The sequence below is a fragment of the Drosophila kikkawai genome, chromosome 2L (assembly GCF_030179895.1).
Source record: "Drosophila kikkawai strain 14028-0561.14 chromosome 2L, DkikHiC1v2, whole genome shotgun sequence".
Taxonomy (NCBI): domain Eukaryota; kingdom Metazoa; phylum Arthropoda; class Insecta; order Diptera; family Drosophilidae; genus Drosophila; species Drosophila kikkawai.
This window is the reverse complement of record NC_091728.1, coordinates 7,645,314-7,664,347: the sequence shown is the minus strand read 5'-3', so window position 1 is coordinate 7,664,347 and position 19,034 is coordinate 7,645,314. Positions and strand designations below refer to the sequence as shown.

The following is a 19,034-nucleotide window of genomic DNA, read 5'->3' as shown; positions in this document are numbered from 1 at the left end:
ATTTTGTACGGGATATGCATAATCTTAATTGCACTACCTGGGTTTATGGTTATTATTTTTTGCTGAGGCCAAAGTGTAAAGTAAGTTGCTATTTTATGTTCTTTGTTAGCTGGTTAGTTTTAAGCCTTTTTATATTTTAGAAATTTTTAATTGAAAATTTTTCATTAAACTTATTCACAAAGCTCTTCAAAATAATGAATATTGCAAAAGAGTTTATGGAAAAAGGAGTCTTGAAATTAATCATTATTGATCTGAAGTAAAGTTTGCTAAAGATCTGGCATATAGTCTACTCTCAGTTTCTGTAAAAAATAATCCAAATTAAATCCCGGACTTCATAAAGGCTTTTACAAATATTTAAAAATATAAATAAATCTTTTATTATATTTTCTTTAAACTAAAAATATTAATTTTGTTATGTACACCGACTGTAGCTATTTCCGAACAAAAACCCATCCCTTTGTTAACTAATGCAGCTGCGACTCCTTAATCCTATTCACATAACATATCGCAAGCTCTGTCAAGACCCAATTGGTTTTGTACAACAGGAATTCTTTTCAAAGAAAAAAGAAAATGGTGTGCACATAGAATTTCCCACACCAAGTTTTTTCTGTATCGCCAACTCATTGTATTCACAATCTATATACATTCGTGTGTGACGTACACCATTTATATTCCTCTCAGCCCGGGCATTGCATCATCAAAAGATACATAAATTTATGCAAACACTTGAGTATGCATTTGATGATGTCACTAATGTTTGTACACTCTCCGTGGGCGAGCTCCGAAAATGACGGGCATACGAACTCATAAATCGCATTTAATTGCTTGAATACCTTAACAAATGAATAGACGTTACCCCGGCCGCCACCTCGGCAATTTTGGCTCGCTAATAAACTTGATAAATGACAATGGCCAAAGGCAAAACCCCCCCGGGCGCCATTTTGAATTTCACACCATTACATGTGAGAATGGCGCTGTTACCGAGGCCGAAAAGATTTGAGAAATGGCGCATCATTTGGAAAGGAACAGGCCAAGTGGTGTCGAGTGCCAGGACTCTCCAAGTGATTCGCCAATTCATCCCGAGACACACACTGTGCGTACCCCTGAGTGGGCCCGGTCCGTGTTTATTTACCCAAAAAGTCACAACTCTGTGTGTGCTGTGTGTATGGCAAATACAAATAAGCAAACATCAAAACGAAAATTGCACAAATACACACAAGCTCTTAAGAGGCTAAAGAGGTGGGAGAAAATTGGGTGGAAAGAAGGGGATATAGGCTGGATCGGTGATGTATATATATATCAGTAAATGATGTAAGACAATTTCAGCAGGCCATACTTCAGGCCTAACCCTATCAGAAAGAATAGCTTAGACTTTAAATTAAATATATTTATATAAAATACATCCTACATTTTTTGTTTGTATAACACTATAGTATTTTTAAAGAAAACGATCTGAGTTCTCAAATTTCCTTCAATTTTTACCTTTGAATAACTATCAATCTCTTCAAAATACTACCTAGAATCATTGGACTTTGAAATTAAAGGCCAATTTCCCAAAATGCACAGCCACTTTACTCGAAGAGTGGCCTAGTCAACCATAAACTACAAGTTGCATTTTGCGAAAATCGACTAAATCCATTCCATTTCTGCATTTTTATGCCATTTCCCGGTTGAGTGCAACGAGTCCCACACACAAAGCACACTATTTCGGCCAAAGAATTCCCATAGACCGACCGACTTTTATGGCCAGAGCTGTTAAGAGACTTTGTTGGAGAAGTCCTGGCCAAAGTTGGTTTCCCAATCTGGCACTAATCGAAACTTCCTTTTTGTTCTGGATGGCCAAATGAAGTGTTTGCATTTAACGGCCCAGGCAACACAATTGTGGCCAGCATTCAGTGGTATGTGTGTGTGTATTTTTAGGGGGCATTATGCAAAAACTGTTGCGAAAAGTTTGCACTCCGAGAATGTGCCACAAAAACAGCAACAATGACGTCGCCTTCGCCGCCTTGATTTGTTTCGGGCACCACTCGGATTCAATGAGTTGCACAAGAACCGAATACAACTTCCAGACAATCAACCGAGGATGGGTGGTTCTGGGGGGGCTTAAGGTGGTTTTAGTTTGGTTTCGGGTGAACAGGGTGCAACAGCTGCCAGAGTAAACAGAATGAGGTCAGTTCTGTGTTGCATGTTGCTCGGGCATTAGGGTAAACTGTTGATAGACGTTGGTCGACGACTAATCACCAACTGCAGAACGGGCTCTGGAGATAGGAGGGTCTGCCACGAGAGCCGTATGCAAATGAAGCCACATTAATGACTTTAAAAGCTGCCCCCTGGACTTTGACTACACGTTGTGCTGAACTATATGCTGCACCGAGTGGGAAGATACATATTTTGTATATTGTGGGATGGTTAATTTTATGGTTCATAAATACAGACATGATTCCCCATAGTTACTATTAAATTTTGCAATATTTTGTGCGGTAAAAACGGCACAGTTTGTAGCAAGAATAAAACATCGTAAATTTAAAATAAATAAGTATCTACTGAAAACATATTTACAATCTTCTTTTTACTAATTTAAAAAGGACTTGGTATAGCTTGGAATTAAATTAACTTCATTTTCAAATTAATAAACAATGATTTATTACAATTTGTTTACTATTTTCCTAGTTTCTTTCCCCATAAACATTCCACTAAGCTCAACAGCTTAATGCAAATGCTAAACACTTTTATAAAAGTTAACACGAAGACAGCAGATTTATTGCACCTTTTCCTCCAAGTTAAACTTTCTCCCTGCGGACAGGCACAATCCTTCTACAAACGACAGGAATCCTTTTCACCCTTTTCCCGCCCCGCTCCGCCCTGCACTGCGTATGTCATAAATAATAAATGCGGGGCATATTGCCACCACAGAAGAACTTTTCTGCATTGCGTTGCGAGGCTCCTTTGTGGTTTGCTCGGTGCCAGGCCAGGAACCCTGGGGCAAACTCTTCTCAACCTTCCATTTAATTGACAATTGTCTGCAGCTGAACAGGAATAAAGCCATAAAACATTGACAAAGTCAACAGCGTGAGAAAGTAACCAAGGCGCCGAAAAGGAAAACTTGGAAGGAAGCCTCCAAAAATAAGTTATGTGTACCAAGTTCCCCGGAGCCCATGAAAATTTCTATTTGTCGCCCTGCCGAGTACATAAAGCAAAGCTAAAATGTAAGCACAATAAACGCATCTGAAAGTTAGGAGTAACTCCGGCCAGGACACGGCCCTGCTCCGGCCCCTTTTCCGCTTGCCTGACTCGGCTTCCTTGCGTCTTTTTTTGCGCACATATTTTTTGACAATTTATTTATGCGTTTAATAACGACATCATCAGCATGTAAGCGAACGCAGGCACAACATACTCATATATACATGCACTGGAAAAATAATTATTAGAGAATTATATGAATAACGAAATGTATTAGATTTTATTATATTTAAATTATAAAAGATTCAGTTTATCAAAATTAAAACAATGCTTAATTGTGTAATTAAAATTACATAAAATACTTCGAATATTTCCCAAGAAGTATAAGCATTAATGTCAGTGTACCTACGCATATTTACATATATCAAGCGTGGTATGGAGTGGGCTGGCTTGAAGGGTACAGACTCAGGGTAGCAATAAAAATGTCGCTGATTTGACAATGTTCTTTATGTTCCGAAAGTCTCCCGAAAAAGCTTTCAGCACCCCAGTTTATGCCCCGCCCCCATAGCCCCTCTTGAAAAGGTGACTCAACTCATTATGCAGTAATTTAAAATGACTTGGGTGATGTTAAAAGGGGCTTCAGGGAGCCACCTGGGGAGTGGCTTTAAAGGGTTGGAAAAATCCCGGTTATTCTCCCATTAAATATTTAAAATGTTTCATTAGCAGAGAAAGAGAGAGAGAAGGAGCTCTAAACCCAGCACCATATAGCCAAAATTCGCACTCCAATAAAACAGGAGCCCTCGATTACTCTTTGTTTTTCCCGGGACCAATCAATCTCCCATTACTCATGAAAAATTAATAACAATTCGATGTTCAGTTACATACCCAATTGAGTATGTTTTTTCTCGGCGAAAATCCCCGCCAGAACCAACTGTTGCATGGAGTTTTGCATGGTTGGGTTGGCTGCCAATCTGGGCAATTATGTTGGCTCCGAAAGCGTACTGCCAACTCCCCCTATTATCGTTTTCGCATTGCCTATGCCTCGATGGGAAAACGAGTAAACAAACATGGCCATAAATAAGCGGCTAATAAGGATAATTGCCTGCTTTACAAATTGTCGCAGAGCCCACACAAAAAAAAGCAGAAGGGAAAAGAGAGACTAAGGAGCAAGGACTAACTCGTGCCGCAGATACACTGATAGGGGACTCACACACACTGGCACTGACACTGACGAGGAGGCAACACACACACACACATCTACAAGTCAAAATAGTAATAAATTGCTAAAGAAAATGGCTTGGAGGGCCGGGAGAAAAGCCGAGCCGCAAAACCGGAACATATGGACAAGGATGCGGCTGAGGTCCTTTGAATTTTATGTATGTGCAAAAAAGAGCGGGATGAAGCGGCGGCGGAGCAGGAATCCTGCGAAGACAGACATCCTTATTTATGGTCGTGCGGTGCGGCAAATTAATAATGCGACTTTTCTCATTTGCTTGCCGTTTCGTCTCCGGCCCTTGTCCTTTCTATGTAAATGGGACATTGTGTGAAAGGAACTGCATTTAACCCCCAGCTGGGTGTCCCATGTATGTCGTCCTGGGTGTATAAATAACGCAAAAACCGAAACAAAAAGGAAAATATAAAACAATTTGCAATGGAAATGCCACTGATGATGTGGTTTCCGAAGCTAATAATGACCATGATGAGGTTGTGTGGACAAAGTCAAGTCAGTCCGAGCACTCACATGGCCCGGAGCAGCTCTTCTTCCACTTGCCCCAAAATGCTAATGAGCCGCGTGTGTCAAGAAATTCCCTCTCTCTTATTTTCCGTCAACTTTTCCTTGGAGTGTCGCCCGTCGTCTTGCGAGGCAGTTGGAAAATTTATAGCACACTTCCGTTCTGTCGCTCAGTTTGTTTTCCTGCTCTCCCCTTCAATTACATGCAATTCCTTCTGCCTTTTTATTGCATCTCGCATCGATCGGCCGCAGAATGCGGTGTTGTGCGTGTGATTAACGGGTGTCCTGTCAGAGCACACAGCCAAGCATTCGAGCCACATCCTTTTGCCTAAGGCCTGCTGCTGCCGCCGCTGTCCTGCGCAACATTCTTCGCCCCGAACTATCATACTTTAACTCATCTTTTATTTACACGAGAGTCGAGACAAGCCCGCAACGGCGTCACACTGGCGCCCTGCTATAACAACAATAGCAAGAACCAGAACTTGGGAATTACAACAACCAGGAACATCAACGGGTCATGTCAAGAGGCAGTGACAACAACAATTAAAAGGGGGGAAATCGTAGCACACTCGTGTATGTCTGTGTGTGTTTATGTGCAAACGAGGAGAACTACAATGCAGCTGTATTTAATATACACTGATCGAAGTTCGAAGGACTTAGTTTAGTCACAAAAGAGTATCGACTTTCAACTTTAAAAAATATACCTTTTGCATTTAAACTGTACCTTTTATAGCTCTTAAATGTTGTAAGATTAAATAAAGTCAAAATAGATTTTATATTTTGCCTTTAATGAATATTAAGTGAAATAGTTTTCCCACTGCTATTTTGCACTTGTGTACTGCCAGGCAACATTTTCTTTACCCTTTTTGCCTGACTCACTGGTGTATGCGCTTTTAATTATTGCCATGTGATGCTGTTGCTGCTTCAGTTTTATTATTCTCCTGTTATTTCCCATGTACGCCTTCCCCAAGAATCCCCCGAAGCCCACATGTGTGCCGCCTTAGCTTGGCTTCAACGCCCACATTAACAGCCGCATTGAGCAGTGGCAAGTGACAGCTTTTAATTAAATAATTGACTGTGCTCCGACTATCCGGCTGTGTGTTCATTGTTTGAGTCCCATCTCGCTTTCATCTGTCAGATCAATATGACAAAAGGCAAGGCAAACAAAACAGAACGGAGGCAAATCAGCCAGATAGCCATGTTTACGATGCTGGCTAAAATGTCAGACAGACACGACGAGAAGTTCATTGAAACTTTTTGACTGCTCTGCGTCGCTCTGACTTTTGTCACTCATCAGGGGAAAAGCGAACAGAGGCTCATATAAGCTGATAAACAGATAAACGGAGGATAACAGGGAGAAACTATAGTATGCTGCATTATTTATGCGGGTCGCTAAACTTTCCCCCGAAAAAAAACCAATAATAAATGTGGGCTGAGCCAGATGAATGACCGAAAACAAAAATAAAAGAAAACCCTCTGCGTTTGTGCGCTGCATACAGATTTTAAATTTATTCCCAAAATGGAGTTCCCTGAACTCAAAGTGCCTCTCCTTCTAAGGGTTATCCACCCTCGCTGACCGCAAAGATAAGCGAATTTCTCGATTTATGATGCCACTAACGAAAATTGCAACGCAAAATGTTCTCTCTACCCGGTCATAATTCCATTTATGTGGATTTTCAGGGTAAGAGGAGTGCTGGCATTGATTTCAGTCGAACATCTTTCGTTAATTGAGTCGTAAAGGCGGCGTTATTGATACCTCATTAGGCAAGCTGATAAACACGGCGTATGCGCAATATCCACCATTTTCCTTAAAGGCCGGTGCGACGGCGAACGCAACTTAAAGCCGCCGGCATTGCGCCCAAGTGCTTCTGGGTGATTATATAAGTCCCGTCAGCTGCTCCTGACATTTTCCCTCTCGATTTTGCACCACTCAATCGAGTGGACAAGCCCCGACAATGGCCTTAACCACAAAACGCACAACAAAAGGCAAAGGGCAGGCATTTGGGGCTCTCGCCCAATGCGGGCATTCTCTCGGACAACAACAAAGAGAATTATTTATATGTACATAAAAGCTTAATTAAAATTTTATGATTATCATTTGGAATTCATCTGTTTACCTTGCCGGGGTCAGAGTTGAATTTAAGGAAAAACAATTCTGCTTTGTTTGCTAATTAAAGTCTATAAACTGGCAGCTTGAGCATATTTATGTGTTTTTAAAGCAAAGCCAATTTAGATTGTACTTTGGATTAATTTTAGAAATAGTCTCAAGTGAAAATTGTCTGCCAAAACTAGCTCTAAGTTGATTTCATTTTAATTACACAGACTAAATATATTTTGAACTCATATTTCAAAGCTGCCATTCTGTGCATATTTCTGCGCTCTCATTAAATTCCAGCTCCCAGTAGCGCCATTTGTTCCTCTTTTAATTAGGTGGCTAATGATGATTGAAGTCCCCCTTTTCGCATTGCACAAATAATCCTTTTCAAGCACTATGCCACGACCTGCAACATTACGAAAAGGCAAAGGGCACGTAGCTGCAGCTGTCTCTTTAGCCCAGTCAAGCCGACCGAATCGTTTAGGCCACGTGCCAACAGTAGAAAGAGTTTTTGCCTTGTTTCCTTCGGGGCACATGACGCCTTAAAAGTGTCGCCATTCCGCTTTATTCGCCAAACGTGACCAGGCAAAGGCAGCGCTCGGTACAGATATATATAATACTTCAAATTTGTCTAAATATAAATTTATACAAATAATATTTTGGTTAGACCACACACGAAGCAGGGTAGAAATTTTAAATTTGAACCATAAAAATTGCTTCAAACAATAAAAACAAAGGAGCACACGAAACAGGAAAAGCTGAAAGCCATTTGGCATTGATAGATCTCTCTGATAAATGGACGGGCATTATGACAAACATGCAGAAAAATCCAATGACAAAGTGACCAACGGGAGGCGATAAAATCGAAATCAAATAACGCCAAACAATGTCAGTCAAAACAGCCAAGTGGCGTGGCTGTCGAGAGGGGACATGCAGCAGAAATAATTGACAACAGCATGAACAAAAAGTGCAATTAGATTCTGCACAGGAAAAATTATTTCTTTTCAAAAAACCCCGGAGAATAAATTGCAATTTATTTTGTGAAATAAGTCTCTCAGCAGGGGTTAACCAAAAATGCAAATATTTTATAAAGATGACAGATATTGTATTTATTTTCTTATGATTTATGATAAACACAGTTATCAAGGAATTTATCTTAGTTGAACTGAGTTCGTCAGGTACAAAGCTCGAATTGAATATTCTTCCTTAATACATTTTCTGTTTTATTAATGGAAAACATATATTCATGTATCAATCATTTTCCTTTAATTAATTAATAAATTCTTCATTTCATTGTGCTTAGCTGTACAACCAATTAAATTGAACATTTTCGAGTTACAGTGAAAGAACTACACTGCGTATGCGCAATATTCCAGCATGCCAATCATTCATTTCTCCTGCTTTCACCATCACTATTCAATTTTCATTTATGATTGATTCCGATTTTTATTTAACACAAAAGGCATCATAAAATTCCAAAACAAAATTGTGATTTAAAGTGCAAATTTCAAGAGTGTATATAACAAAATAAATAAATCTAAAAATTCAACTGGCGTACGACATCGACAAGGCAAAAAAAAGAGTTTCCCACGGTTTCGCAAAATGCATTTTGTATTATAATCCACCGATTTACTCCGAGCGCGTGCTAATTCGTAATCCGAATCATATAAAATGGGCGATACTTTGGACGAGACGCCGCCCACGCGACGCGACAAGCCGCACACCTTGAACATTGGCCAGGAGGAGGAGGGTTCAAATGCCGCTCCGAGGGCCACCGCCACCGTCTCCTCCATCGCCATTCCCGCTGCCCGAACTCCACGCAACCGGATGCGTCACGCGGATCGCGACGCGAAACGCGATCACTCCAGCGACGGTCTGGTGTCCAGCGGAAATCGTCGGGACGAGTTTACCGGGCTAGAGGCCCAGCCGCGACGCGAAAGTCTGAATAGTTGCGAGGCCAGCAGTCCGGTGGCCCTGTCCACCAGTCTCGGCAAGGCGGGACGGCTCAGCAGCGCCGGCAGCTCCAGGTACCCGTCCGGCGGAGGTAGCACCTCCGGCTCCGGCATCGGCGTCAGTGTTCTCGGAGGCGTCCTTGGGGGCACCACCACCCGCAAGTGCGTCCTCACGCTGGACGGGTACTCCTATGTCATAGGTAAGTGGCAGCCACACGGGGTTGGCACTGGCTGTGGGAATACGGGCAGGTGGAGTGTCATTTAAGCCAATCCCCGCAAAAAGGTCGAACAAAGGAAGCGCCAAAAGAATATAAAAGGAGTAGAAACCAAGGGAGATGTGGGTCCTTTACAATGAGGAAAACTTGGGAAAAGCGCTCACAATAGGTCTGACCTACTTAGGGAAATGGTTAAAAAGGGGTTTTCTAAGAAAAAAGAGGGTATTATTGATTGCCCAAAAAGTTCAAAACTCTTTAACATTTTAAAATTTATTTTATCTAAAATTCTTTGTAAGAAAATTTAAAATATTTTAAATACTTTTATCACATTAATAAATAATCGCATTGTTTGTAACCTTGAATTAGATGAATAAATTAAACACATACATTTTTAAATGTACTCACTCTTCGTCACTTATTCACGATATCCAACCACTGTGCGGCAAGAGTCACCTTGGCGCCTTGGCCTTTGTTCCCTTCTTTGGTCAGGCCCCCACCTGAACTCCTTGCTGAATGAGAGAGGAAATAAAAAACCAGAGGAGTCTGTAGCTCAAGTTTTAATTTCATACAACTCATTTTTCTTCTTCTCGGGAACGCATAAAATAATACGTGTATATATGTATAAGTCTATAACTTATTTTTCTATCATTTCATTTCAGGTAAGTCAATTCAAATGGCAACAAAAAGGCAGCTCCTCCACAAAAAGGCAGCACATTGAGGGCAATCCATTCCGGAGCGAGTGCGGGTACGTCCGTGGCTCGTTGCAGCATTAAATTGAAAATGAAATTGAATTTCCAACGAGTTGGGCTATTATAAAAGTTAAGTCCCTTGAACGTCCTGGCCCAACCAGGGCCTCCCCTCGGATCGCCGTTCGTTCTCTCTCTATGCCATCATCCGGGTGGCAACAATTCATTTAGAACTCTCTTGTTGGTCCTGGCCTGCGTTGAGGTAAGAATTTATGAGAAACTTTTTATGCCTTCTGCATATGCCACGCAGATTTCCTGGCCTCCGTCGCTTAGATTCTCAGTATAAAGGGTATACGCCGTGTTTTATTGAAAATCTAGGGTATAGTCTTAAAATCGGAAAGGGGATTAATTTTTATAAAATTCTAAAAATATTCTTATGTAAATAAAGGGTTCCAACTGTCTTTTGTCGAAATTAGTTTAAAATTAATTTTAATCCATGTACCAGGTATTTCTGGGTCTTATAAAAACTCCCTTACATTACAATGCCAAGGGTAGGAAACAGAAATTTAAAAGTCTATGGACCAAGTAAACAAGGTTCTGGGGTCCGGTCCCGTTTTGAGTGGCAGCCGTTCTGGCCAAGTTTGATAACCGCCTTCTGCTGGCCATATGTACATATGTTGGTTTTCCTTTAGCCTCCCAGCACCCTTTCTGTTTTGTTTTCTCGCTCGGACCAAGCAACTCCCAACCCCTTTTTTGGCTTAGTTTGCATGGCTGCCGGTCGTCGGTCAGTTGTGTTTTTGGCTAATAAACTGACCGGGACCACAGTGTAAGTAAAGGCAGAGCCCCTGTGTCCATTTGAGATTAAAATTCATGAATTGGATTTCGAAGGAAATGAATTTGGCAGCCACCGTGATGGAGTGCATTAGATATTCGGTGAAACACGCATGCAATTTCGGATTTCATTCAGGCGTCTCTCTTGAGTGGCCCAAATGGGAAATGGGCATGGTGCATTCAGAGAGATTGGTTTGTATTATGGTAGTTCAAGGTTGCTAAAACAGATGGATTTATAAATAAATTATAACTTTCTGATACATATATTTAACCCTTTCCAACATAAAATATAGAAAGGCTTTTTAAAATTTTTAAGAACCCTGCCTATCCTTAAATCTCATCATGACATTAATTTTCATCCTTTTCCGAAATAGTTCCCAGGCTGGAATTAAACATTTTGCCAATTCTTTGGGCCCAAGGTCAGGTCTGTGCCCCCAATCCGACCCTAGTCCGAGTCCGAGTTCCCCTCTTGAATGTCCTGGCATGTCCTGGGGTGGCTCGTTTGTCCGGTCACGTAGCGGCCACAAATCGTGCGGCGATTTTGAGACAAAGCCGGGCCAAGTCTTGTTTGAGCCCACGGCCCCAAAAACCACGCCTCCGATTGGTAACCCCTCAGTGCCTTTTTGGCCAAGTCGCTTGGCGGACGCCGCCTGTCCTTTTGGCTTTCAATTTATGGGCGCTGCAATATTTTGCAAATACCCGTAGCATATCCTGCGGCGACAGCGCAGACAGCGTTGCAATAAATACTCGAGTGTTAGCAAGTGTGTGTTTGTGTGAGCGAGTGTTCGGAGGGAAGTGTCCTTCAATTGACATATTACACTTGTTGTTGGCCCTGTCGCGGCTGTTGTGTCTTTCTCCCCTTTACTGGTTATGACCCTCGATTTGTTTTGCCTCCTTTCTGTGAAAGGAATGGCTGGATGGATAGATGAATGGGTGGAGGGTTTCTTGTCCTGTGGATGGATGGGCGGGAATGAAGTCCTGTCTTGTTTTTGTCTGGCTGAAAGCAGCGCTTGGCTGCTCAAGCGTTTGTCCGACAAGTTGGACGCATCGACAGCATCGACCCATAGGCTGGAGACTAATTGATGTACCGCCAGACAGTAGCAGCAGCAGCTTTTTCCACACCCTTCGCTTTCGCTTTTCCCATTTCCCATTTCCTTTTTCTCCCTCCAAAAAAGAAAAAGCGAAAGGGTTAAGTGGCTCATTTAGTTTGTGGTTCAATGGGTTTTCGTTTGGGCCTTGGCTAATTTTGTGAAAGGAGTTTTAAGTAATTAAATCAAATAAGAATAAGGATAGCAGAAAAGGGAGTCATTAACGAAGATCGATTATAGAAAGCTTTGTGGTATCGATAAATAACCAAGGTTAGGGCTGTCAGGAAAAATAAAAAACAGAACATCCCTTCTTTCTCCCCACTTTCTTTTCATTGTTACCATATAATTTTTAACACTAAAAGCCATAAAAAAAGTTATTTAATTAAAAAGGGACTGGCTCACCCGCTGGGAGTTGAACAATGGAAACTTTTTCAATAATTTAAAAAATATTAACGCCTAACTCTGGCAACTTCCCGGCAGTCTTCCAATCGTGAACTACTACAATCCGTGGCATAGTCTCAGGCGCGGCAATAAACGAGCGCATTGCTCAGATGCCTTGACCTGCCCAGGGCTTTGTACTTCAGCCTTTCTGGCCGAAAGCGACAAGGAAATTTAATCAAATTTGCATAAATTCCGCTCAAACACAAAACGCTCCGAAAAATTCTCCGAATGCTAAGGAATGCGACAAAGGCAGCTACGACTCAGGCGAAGGCAGAGACACACATACGAACATAAAGTTTTATTGCCATGTGGGTGGGCTCCATTGGGGTTATCCTTGCCATACTTTAAAGGATAATATATGCATCTTTACTCCCTTTTTGTCCTTTCTCCCTTTGTCCCCCACCGTGTTTTCTTTTATGGCAATGGCCTCTCAATTGGCAATCAATTTGCCTTAGTCTCTGCGGGCCAACTTTTTCTTTCAAGTGTCAGCGACAGCCATAATAATAAAAGAAAGAAAGAAAGGCTTAAAATCAATTTTCGTTAAACCCTTCGGAAAGCACACAAGGACAGGCACACACACACACACATTCAGACATAAAACTGATTACCAATGGCCGGAACGTTGGAGATTTTTTTAATTAAAAACAGTTAAAACTGGCGCCAACGACTGTCTGCAAAATTTATGTAGCTGGAGGTCCAAAAAAAAGGGAAAGAAAGAGAGTAAAAGAGGGACTCGACTTTGAGATACCTTGTACTAAAAACACTACAAAAAATTAGAGGGAGAAAATATCTTTAAAACATTAAAAATTGTATTGCTTTATTCCATCTTTCCAAGAATTATATAAAAAGTATCTTAATTAAATTTTCCTTAAAAAATACTATTATATTCATATATTCCACTCAAAATACCCTTTCTATTCCACAAATACAGAGTATTAAAAATACATAAAATAAAAGAAAAAGTTCAAAATGGCGGCTGCCAACAGCAGAAACACACGCGCCAAAAGGCTGGCTGAAAATCTGGCGAAAAAGGATGCCCGCAAGGATGCCACTTTTGGCGCACAAAGGTGCACCGCCTCCTGTCAGAGATTTTCGAAAATGTTTGCTACAATTTAGCTAACTAGCACAAAGGCTTAAGCACACACACATACACAAACACACTCGCTTGTAGTCCTTGTTTGCACCCGCCGCTCAAATGTCAGACAACAGAAGCCAGACAGCGCGACGACGCGACGTCGTTGTCCTGGCAATTCGTTGAGGTGTTCTTGCCATAATTTGCAACTCAATTTCTCTCGAATTTTCGAGTCCCCTTGCAGCAAGACGTCGCTGCGTCTGAAGTTTAGAGCAAATGTTTCACTAAGTAAACTTAAATGTAATTTAAATTTTTTAAGCACTCCACAAGCAAGTTGCAAATTACAGTTGCTAAAAAATCTTTCAGAGCTTTTTGCTTGTGCGTTTTGATTGAAGTTTCAGGCTGTGAGTTTAATATTTCAAAGAATAATTTGCTATTTCGAGAGCATCAAGTAGAAATTAAGTACAGATTATATGCGGAATGCAGGACCCTTAGCATGATATTTAATAAAATAGTGAAGGATATTATTTATATACTTTTTACAAGACTTAAGTTAAAATTGAATTTAGATACGAACATTGTGTATTTCAGAACACATTTCCTGGTTGATCTAAGCTCCTATTTCCAAGTCAATCGTTCACTCTCGGCAGTCCTTGCTGTCCTTGCCGTTTTGCGCTCTGGTTAATTTGCAGGCACTTGGCTGTAATTTTATTGGCATATCCGGTAACTGGCTGTGATGTTGTTGCTGCTGCTCCTTCTGCTCATGTTTTTGTCTCTATTTCCCTTGCCAACAACTGAACAGTCATTGGCCCAACTAGTCTGCTCCGGAGGATGCCTCCTGTTCCGAAGCATCAATGCGTTAAACTCGCAACGAAAGCTGCCAACTGCGGCAGTCCTTGGAAATCGCGAAACTATTCGAAAGCGGCAACAAATTGAATAAGAACGATTGTTGACACTTTCCACTTTTCCATTCACTGCCAAAGCCCTTGCCCCGCACTTGAAATACTGTGAGGCGTGGATAACTTATCAAGTTTGTTAGCGTTCGAGTGCAGCTTTTCCGGATCCTGGCTGGGATTTGTAAACTAATATAGACGGATGCAGTTTCCATTGGCAGGATAACACTTACATTTATTTGCCAACGCACAGAGTGTAAAACGTTAAGCAGAACAGATGAGTGTTTTTGCAGACATTGAAAGAGGGGAAAATGGTATTTATTTGGGGGAATGCTTTGCCTGTTTAAATAGTGTCCTAATTAAAGGATAAGTGTAGCTAAGATGACAGAACAAATAATAATTTAAATCGGTTAATTTAAAGCTTACAGATCAATATTATAAATATTATATTCATACAATTCCCTGCCAAGCACTACATTCAATTGAAATTCCAATTATAAAAACTGTTAATAAATATTAACATTACAGCACTTCAACGGAAGCTGTGAAACCACTTGGAAATCCATTTTCCGCCAAAGAAAAACTCATCTATCACCGCCGCCTCCACACCTTTTTTTCTTTTCCCGCCTCTTGACAGATTCGCTGGTGGAGGAAATTAAATTTGCAAATCCCATTGGCCACATTCAGTTCAGTTCAGGAGTCGTTAGTCGCCGCCAACTGTTAATGACATTTAAGCCGATGTTCGTTTTATTAATTAATTAATCAATCAATCAATCAGCGCGAGTACACACACATAGTAGAGAAGAGGGGAAAATCAATCAAAACTGATGCTGATTGAAATTCACTTTGGTCCATTTGTGACGCCACAAGTTGTAGACCAGCAGACCCACCAGCACCACATTGGCCGACTGGATGAGCTGCTTAACCAGGTTGCGTCGCTGTTGGCTGAAAGTAGCGGGAATATAAACTTAATGATTGAGCCAACCGAGACTTGTCTAAAACAGCCAGGCCGGAACTCACCTCATTACCGCCGAACTGCGCTCACTTAACACAATTCCGCCTCCGGGGGGCAGATTAAGTTTGGAGGCCTCGTCGACCGGAATCCTGTCGCTAAATTATTCAGATAGTTTATATTTAATACCGCACTCAACACCAATGGCTGGCTGTTGCGGAAAGAGAGAGAGAGGGGTGGTGATACCTTCTCCGAACGAAATGAAACGCAGCGGGGCATATAGACAGCAATATATAACCGTTAGCCGATGAAAGCCCCCATGCCCCAAATCCCCTTGTTCAACGTGGCGTATTGGCAATGAAATGTTTAAACTTGTGTGAATGGGTTAAGTCTCCAGGGGAATTCTTAATTTGCTAGGAAAAATATTAAAAGCTGTATAAGAGGGACATATATAATGATGAGTCTTAGAAAATAGTTTATATATCCCCTTAAATATTTGAAAAATTATTAAAATATAATAGTACATAATAATAGTTTTTAATAGAGTACCTAAAATATGTCCAACTTATAGAACAAAATCTCCAAATTCCATGGAAAATAAATATATCATACTAAAAAGTACCCTGCTCTCTTATTACAATCACAAACTATTAAATTTCTTATCCAAACAACTGTCATTTGTTGGCAAAATGTTTTTACAAGCATCGGGCGGCAATCAAAAAGTTTCCAACAAGTTATTGAGCATACTCAAAAGTTTTGCGATAGTTGGCATTAACAAACATTTAATTCAGTTATTAAACGTCATTTATAAACTTTCGGCTGGAGAAGATTTCATATTCCCAGCGTTGCGACATTTCAAAAAAATGCAAGAAAAATCTTTCCCAGCTCCATAAATCTTTGCTCTTTTTTCTATGTTTGCTGCTTTCTGTATGTGGAAGCTCTACATCGTCCAAACATGAAAAATTACAGGCGCCAACGAGGAGAGAGAGACTGAAACAAAGTTCCGGGCAAGTTGCCAGGAACAGGCGACGATGTGGCCACTTTTTCCGGTCAGAAGCCGGAACCGGACCCGGTCCCCTAGACTCTCCGGTCCTTCATTAGCACTGGGACAGCGTTAAATTCAATCTGAAAATCGCACAACACACACAGAGAGAGGCCATGGCACGTTGTAGAATCATTAATTTTCGCCCATTTTGTATTCAATCGCGTGACATTTTGAACTGGAAATGCAATTAAAGAGGAAACTTTTGCCGCCATCAGCTGGTAATTCCTCTAATCCCATTCCGGCTAGACGAGCCTGCAGACGAGTCCTTCGCGGGCGGCCAGGGAAAATGCACTTGCGGCCAGGGATTGACTGCAGCGGGAATACACAGAGAGAATAAAATGAAATGTTTGATACTGATATGTGTTTTAAAAAGCAATAATTTATAATACAAAATAATATAGCAGCCAGTGTAAAGCAGGAAATGGAAAAGTGGAATTTAATCTATTCCTTGAAACTTACCCCTCTTCATATTTAGAATCCACTCCGGAAACTTCGACAACCAGTTTCTTGGGACGATTAACGAACTCTGAGAGATCCACCAACTGTTCCCTGTCACTTACATTGATAATGGTAATTATCGTTTCAAAGTTGGGATAGGAGCTGCAAAGTTATTTCCCAGAAGTTGATTGGTTTCCCCTACTTTAGTTTGGTCACCTACCGCTTGAAGGCAAAAACCGAACGTGAAATGGGTTCGATGTTGAAGCGTCCCAGTCGCATTATGGCCGAATGTCTTAGCTCTATAAGGTCCTTGTAGACACTGTAGTGGCTTTTGTTGGCCGCCTTCTGGGCCTCCAAGTTTAGTTCTGGGTAGTTCGGATGAACGGGCAGCCAGGTCTTGGGGGCAGTCGAAAAGCCTTTAGGAAGGGGAATTATTAACATTCCTTTTTGCATTTTTAAGTGCACCATAAATTGTTCCTAGAAACTCACCCGCATTCACCTCGTTACTCCACTGGAATGGCGTTCGCTCTGGATCCCGGGAGACCTCCTTGTAGAGCTTCTTTCCCACATTTCTGGCCGGCGGGTCCACCGTATCCTGCCAGCTGATGTCGCGATAGTCCTCCATGCCCAGCTCCTCGCCCTGAAACGAACCACAAGAGCGATGGACCAAAGACCACATGACGGTAACAGAAGTGCAGAAACTCACGTTATATGTGACTGCCACGCCGGGCAGGGTGAGCAGCAGCATGTTCATGGCATCCACGCTGGACGCACCGAATCTGGAGGCCACCCGGGGGTTGTCGTGGTTGCCCATGACCCAGTTGGCCGCATGCCCGCGCGGCATGTAGATCAGCCACTTCTCCACGTTGTAGACAAAGTCACGCGCATCCGCGTCGCCTTTCACGTCCGTAATGAAGTGGAAGTTGAAGGGCAGATGCGAGCCCCTTACCCCATCGTGGTCCTCGTAGTAGTCTGCCAGCTTGGAGATTCCCGCATACGCCTCCGTCATCATGATGCGTGTGGGTCGTTCCGGGTGCTTGGAACTGAAGTCGTCCAGCAGTCGCCGCCAGTGCTGAATCATTTCCAGGACCTCGGGCAGATCCTTGGTGTAGATGTGTTTACTGTAGTCGTAGGACAGCGGGTCCTGGGTCTTTCCACTCAATGGCTCATCCCTTAGAGACTCATCCTCGAACAAATGATTGACGGCATCGATGCGGAAGCCAGCTACGCCTTTGTTTAGCCAAAAGAGGATCACGTCGTCCATAGCCTGGACCACCTTGGGATTGCGGAAATTCAAATCCGGCTGCTCCTTGGTAAACTGATGCAAATAGAACTGCTGTCGGGCCTCGTGCCATTCCCAGGCAGAGCCGTAGAAGACGGACTGCCAGTTGTTCGGCGGCAATCGGGTGCCATTCTCCTGGAGGATGCCATCCTGCCACACATAAAAGTCCTCGAAGCCCGGCTCCTTGGCTGCCGACTTCTTGAACCATTCGTGCTGGTCCGAGCTGTGATTCGGCACAAAGTCCAAAACGATTTTGATCCCTAAGCCGTACGCTGTGTCTATCAACTCCTCAAAGTCCTGCATTGTGCCATACTCCGGCTGGATCTGCTTGTAGTCCGATATGTCATAGCCAAAATCCACCATGGGCGACTGGAAGATGGGGCTCAGCCAGGCGGCCGTTATGCCCGTTTCCGCCAGATAAGGCAGCTTTGAGGTAATGCCCTGCAAATCCCCAATGCCATCGCCGTTGCTGTCCTTGAAGGACCTTGGGTAGATCTGGTAAAAGACGGTGTGTTGCCACCAGTCGATAAAGTCCTCCGTTTCGCTTTTCACCAAACCAGACATGGCGGATCCCGAATACAGCAGACTAAAAAGAAGGATTTGGATGAGTGGAGGAGCGTACATTTCGGCCAAGATTTTCGATGTGTTCGACTCTTTTCAGCTTGACGGTCACTTTTAAAGCCACGCCAAACGTATGATTAAAATTATTATTGCATTTGCCTTTTTTTTTAATTAACACCGGTCGTATTAATTCTATAATTGAGTGGGGAAGATTTTTATCAGCTCGAATCAACAATAAATTGCACAATAACAAATGGCGAGATGAATTAAATGAGTAAACAAATTGTTTCTCCCAATTTTACGGCACACTGCACTTGACTGTTTGATTTTATAATAAAGCGCCTGATGGGTGGCAGCCGAGTGGCTTTTTATAGATCTCTCCGATCGAAATGATCAGTCTGCTCTCCTCAAAGATTTGTAAATAAAAGTAAACTTTACGTTTGTTTTCGGCACTTTTTTGTGCGCTTTTAGCAGCTGCCGGCGATCGAGTGAAAAGCTTTTGTGCAGGCGATTGATATCAGCTGTTGAATAAAGCTTTCGATCCACAAAGGTGCAAAAAGAGAAGGTGACG

The 19,034-nt window shown here is 42.2% G+C and overlaps 2 protein-coding genes across 14 annotated transcripts in view; one reads left to right on the top strand and one right to left on the bottom strand.

Annotated features, from left to right (window-relative positions):
- Window positions 1–19,034, top strand: part of Pde1c (Phosphodiesterase 1c) — a 109,354-nt gene that overhangs the window by 53,071 nt on the left and 37,249 nt on the right. For 2 of the 10 annotated variants that reach the window (XM_070289196.1, XM_017177256.2), the window contains exon 1: window positions 8,605–9,159. The exons of 4 other annotated variants lie outside the window; for them this stretch is intronic. In XM_070289196.1, the coding sequence (XP_070145297.1) occupies window positions 8,679–9,159 (481 nt within the window). In that variant the 5' untranslated portion in view covers window positions 8,605–8,678. Of the gene's footprint in view, window positions 1–8,497; window positions 9,160–19,034 lie in introns of those variants that run through there. 4 more of the 10 variants (XM_070289180.1, XM_017177253.2, XM_041775709.2 and 1 more) reach the window with 4 other exon arrangements.
- On the bottom strand, window positions 14,747–18,952 carry Mal-B2 (Maltase B2). Of its 4 annotated transcripts, none has more exons than XM_041775713.2 (7): window positions 18,902–18,952; window positions 17,327–18,488; window positions 17,110–17,260; window positions 16,841–17,036; window positions 16,642–16,782; window positions 15,206–15,295; window positions 14,747–15,130 (listed from the first exon to the last, which is right to left on the bottom strand). In XM_041775713.2, exons 2-7 carry the CDS (start codon window positions 18,464–18,466, stop codon window positions 15,004–15,006), a joined length of 1,845 nt encoding a protein of 614 aa, XP_041631647.1. In that variant the 5' UTR covers window positions 18,467–18,488; window positions 18,902–18,952; the 3' UTR covers window positions 14,747–15,003. The 4 variants fall into 4 exon arrangements, with proteins under 4 accessions (XP_041631647.1, XP_041631646.1, XP_070145217.1 ...); XM_070289116.1 differs by lacking the exon at window positions 18,902–18,952 and having other exon boundaries at window positions 14,748–14,902; window positions 14,979–15,130; window positions 17,327–18,873; XM_041775712.2 differs by lacking the exon at window positions 18,902–18,952 and having other exon boundaries at window positions 17,327–18,873.

What these genes read in the sequence shown, in the direction of transcription:
- Mal-B2 (XM_041775712.2), bottom strand. Translation starts at nt 18,526, where the DNA reads ATGTACGCTCCTCCACTCATCCAAATCCTTCTTTTTAGTCTGCTGTAT. An exon ending in GAGTAACGAGGTGAATGCGG is followed by an intron (nt 17,037 to 17,109) that starts GTGAGTTTCTAG and finishes CCCTTCCTAAAG; the next exon opens with GCTTTTCGACTGCCCCCAAG. An exon ending in CGCAGTTCGGCGGTAATGAG is followed by an intron (nt 15,131 to 15,205) that starts GTGAGTTCCGGC and finishes CGCTACTTTCAG; the next exon opens with CCAACAGCGACGCAACCTGG.